Consider the following 4,438-nt stretch of genomic DNA (forward strand, 5'->3'; position numbering starts at 1 on the left):
ACAATTGCAGATAGATCTACCATACGACCCAGCCATCCACTGTTGGGAATATACCCAGAGGAATGGAAATCATCAAGTCGAAGGTATACCTGTTCCCCAATGTTTATCGCAGCACTCTTTACAATAGCCAAGAGTTGGAACCAGCCCAAATGTCCATCATCGGATGAGTGGATACGGAAAATGTGGTACATCTACGCAACGGAATACTACTCAGCTATAAAAACGAATGAAATACTGCCATTTGCAACAACATGGATGGACCTTGAGAGAATTATATTAAGTGAAACAAGTCAGGCACAGAAAGAGAAATACCACATGTTCTCACTTATTGGTGGGAGCTAAAAATTAATATGTAAATTCACACACACACACACACACACACACAAACCGGGGGGGGGTAAGAAGATATAACAACCACAATTATTTGAAGTTGATACGACAAGCAAACAGAAAGGACATTGTTGGGGGGGAGGGGGGGAGGGAGATGGGAGGGAGGTTTTTGTGATGGGGAGCAAAAATCAGCCACAATGTATATCGACAAAATAAAATTAAAAAAAAAAAAATTCCAGTACTTATATTAATTTATGAGTAGTCTAGTTGGCTAGCGCAAAACTTAGATCAGCTTTCACATTTTTTAGAGTTTGTTTTGGATGTAGAATTGGAAATTAGATTAGCTTTCTGATTTGCTTCATAAGTGGAAGCATATTTGGAATATCTATGAGGTGGCCTAAAATGAGCCTCACTGAATATACTCCTGATTTGAGTTCTAAACTTCATGGGGATGCCCAGATTATCATTAGATCAAGTCTTGATCACAGAGAAGTCTCGAAATACCTGGAACTGTGAGAAAGAGAGATCAACCTCCAAATTATCAAGCATTTTGAAGTCCCTGTTGGCCAGCAGAGGCAACAATTTATTGCCATATAATACTTAGAACTTCTGTTTTCTTTTCATCTTAAAACTCTATTGAAATTCTTTTTACATTTCTTACTCCAAATGAATCCCTGATGACAGAGGAGAACCCACAGTGAAATTTTAAACAGAGTCAGTGATAACAAGGGAAGTTGGAGGAAGATGGGGTGAGATTAGGGCAAGTGGTTTTAGAGTCTTTCCCAAATCTATTTAAGTGCCACCGTGGTCATGGTTTGACTGTGCAAAAAGAGGTGATAGTTAATTTTCAAAATTTTTCACTTTCTTTCTTACATGAACAATCTTTTTTTAACAGCCAGTGTGGTGGCTTTCATTGTGTCCACTTGGTTAGGATGAGCTACATTTCCCGGAATTCTTTTTTCTGTATGTTTCCAGCTGAGGGAGGGGCTGCAAAAGAGATTCTTTTGCAAGATTTGGAGGTCAGAAGTAAAGCAGCGGTAATATTTGCATTTCACGTGTATTGTCACTTATCTGCTAGCTTATCTCATCATCGCTGTGGCCAGGAATGAAGCTCCGCGCCCTCCTTGGGATCTACCTGTAGGTTTGTTGACTCGTGGGCCAAGTGTGTGTATTTATCCCTGTGACAGAGGACCCTGGCTTCTGCAGTACGCCCATGACATCAAGGTCAGAGGCACTGAGAACTGACACTGGTTTCAACCTGTCCTTGTGGGCTCTAGCTCTTGCTTGTGGGTTCCAGTTTATTCTTGCTCTCCCCAACTTTAGATGCATCTTCCCTTCCTGATTTCCTGTCCTGTGGACCTCAAGCTACAGCATCAGCTACAAAGACAGTGGACTCACTGATTGTTGAACTAGCTTCCATGATTACGTAAGGTCAACTTCCTGTAACCAGTCTCTCAGCATATTATTTCCTAGTGGTTCTACTTTTGTAACAGAACCCTGACTGATAAAGCCAGTAATTCCACTTTCTTATTTCTCCTGTTCTTTCAGGCAAATTTGGAGCCAGAAGTGATTGAGACCATGGGAAGAGAAAATTATTCAGTAGTATCTGAGATTGTGTTGGTGGGACTCACCAGTTCTTTGGAGATGCAACTTGTCCTCTTTCTAGTTTTCTCTGTGTTCTATGTAGCAGGTATTTTAGGAAACCTCCTTGTTGTGCTCACAGTTGTCTCTGACTCCCATTTACACTCCTCCATGTACTTCCTGCTGGCCAACCTCTCCTTTATTGACATCTGGGTTTCCTCCATTTCAGTCCCCAAGATGATTTATGATCTTTTCAAGGAGAAAAAAGTAATCTCTCTCCAAGGCTGCATTGCTCAGATGTTCTTCATTCACGTTATTGGAGGAACTGAGATGGTTCTGCTTGTTGCCATGGCCCTTGACCGATATGTTGCTATATGTAGGCCTCTCCACTACCTGACCATCATGAACTTCAGAACTTGCATTTTACTCTTGGTGGCTGCCTGGACCATTGGAACCATCCACTCATTGATCCAAATTGTATTTGTTGTAAACCTGCCATTCTGCGGCCCCCACGAAGTGGACAGCTTTTACTGTGATCTTCCTCGATTTATTAGGCTTGCCTGCACAGTCACCTACAGACTGGAGCTCATGGTCACTGCCAACAGTGGTTTCATCTCTCTGGGAACTTTTTTCATTTTGATTATCTCCTACATCTTCATCTTGGTCACTGTTTGGCAACATTCTTCAGGTGGCTTGTCCAAGGCCCTCTCTACTCTGTCAGCTCACATCACAGTCGTGGTTTTGTTTTTTGGTCCATGCATCTTTGTGTATTCATGGCCTTTTCTCAGAGTTCCTGTGGATAAATTTCTTGCCATTTTTGATGTAGTAATTACCCCATTTCTGAACCCTGCCATCTACACTTTTAGGAACAAAGAGATGAAGTTGGCAATGAGGAGAATATGCAGCCAGCTGTTGAGTTTCAGGAAGCTGTTTTAAGTGATTTTGATGTGAAAAAAGACAAGCATCTCTAACACTCCCTGTCCATGCTGCAGATATAAATTTAATAAAACACAGTTCTATGGATGCTTTACTTACTAATTTAATTACCAATATGCAGGATTTTTTTCATGTGTTTTCTGCCCATAACCAAGGATGGTGTGGTGTTCTTCTTTCTTATGCAATGTGATGCAATAAAAAGTATTAGTAAAGAACTGTTTCCATGTTTTTTCCCACCTCTCTTTGATAAAGAGGATGCTGTAATGGTCTTATATCCCACTCTGAGGGCACATATGAGGCCAGCATGAACTATTTGTGATTGCAAGGGAGTCTCTATTCAGTTTCTATCATTCTGAGCAGACATGATGCACATTTTTTTTCTTTCCTGGTAACAAGGGTCCTGACTTGTCTCAAACACAGGATGAATTTGATTGCTGTGTACAGTCAGCCCTCTGTATTCATGGGTTTTACATCTGTGGATTCAATGATCCTTGGCTCCAAAATTTTGAAAAAATATTTTTCATCTGTACTGAGCATGCACAGACTTTTATCCTTCTTACTAGTCCCTAAACAATACAGTATAACAACTATTACATACCATTTACATTATATTAGGTATTATTAGTCATGTAGAGATGATTAAAGTACACCAGGGGATATACATTGGTTATGTTCCGATACTATGCCATTTTATATCAGGTACGTGAGCATCTGTCAATATTAGTATCCATGGAGGTTGTGGAACAAATCTCCCATGGATACTGAGGGAGGAATATACTTCATTACCAAGTAATGTATAAACCTAGGGTGGTCACGTGACATAATTCCCTAGAAAAAATGGTTATTTTGTGATCTCAATAGGATGTTTTATTAATTAACTAATTAATTAATTAATTACATTGGTTATGAATATTCATGGAGTACAAAGCTGATTGTCACCACTTGTGCCCAAGATATGATGGCCAGATCTATACTGGCAGCATGCCTATTATCACAAATTGTGATTACATCCTGTGTCCTGTGCCCAGTTATCCCCAACCTCCTTCCCCATCCCCCTTTCTCCCACTCCACTTTGTATCCCTTGGTATGCTCTCTCCTTCTGCAAGTCCAATGCACCACTGTGGTCTTTCTTTCCTTCCTGCTTTCTCTCTTAGCTCCCACATATGAGTGAGTACATATGTATCCCTCTGTGCTTTGCTTATTTCACTCAACATAAGTTTCTCTAAGCTCATCCACGTTGTTGCAAATTGGAGTATTTCATTCTTTTTTATGGCCGAGCAGTATTACATGGTGTATATATACCTCATTTTTCTTATCCAATTGTCCACTGATGAACATGTAGACATTTAGGTTGTTTCCATGTCTTGGCTATTGTAAACAGAACTGTGATGAACATGGGAGGGCAGGTATCCCTTCGACATGATGATTTCCATTCCTTTGGGTATATACCCAGAAGTGGGATTGCTGGACTGTATGAAAGATCTATCTGTAGTTGTTTGAGAGACCTCCATACTGTTTGTACTAATTTACAGTCCCACCAACAGTATAGGAGCATTGCCATCTCTCCATGTCCTCACCAGCATTTGTTATT

The 4,438-nt window shown here is 40.4% G+C and overlaps 1 protein-coding gene across 1 annotated transcript; it reads left to right on the plus strand.

Annotated features, from left to right (window-relative positions):
- The first annotated feature begins 1,908 nt into the window (after positions 1–1,908).
- LOC134373066 (olfactory receptor 4F3/4F16/4F29-like) lies at positions 1,909–2,847 on the plus strand. Its single transcript, XM_063090519.1, has one exon. The coding sequence runs from the start codon at positions 1,909–1,911 to the stop codon at positions 2,845–2,847; it is 939 nt and encodes a 312-aa protein (XP_062946589.1).
- Positions 2,848–4,438: the final 1,591 nt, after the last annotated feature.

Source organism: Cynocephalus volans, chromosome 3, assembly GCF_027409185.1.
Source record: "Cynocephalus volans isolate mCynVol1 chromosome 3, mCynVol1.pri, whole genome shotgun sequence".
In the NCBI taxonomy this organism is placed as follows: Eukaryota; Metazoa; Chordata; class Mammalia; order Dermoptera; family Cynocephalidae; genus Cynocephalus; species Cynocephalus volans.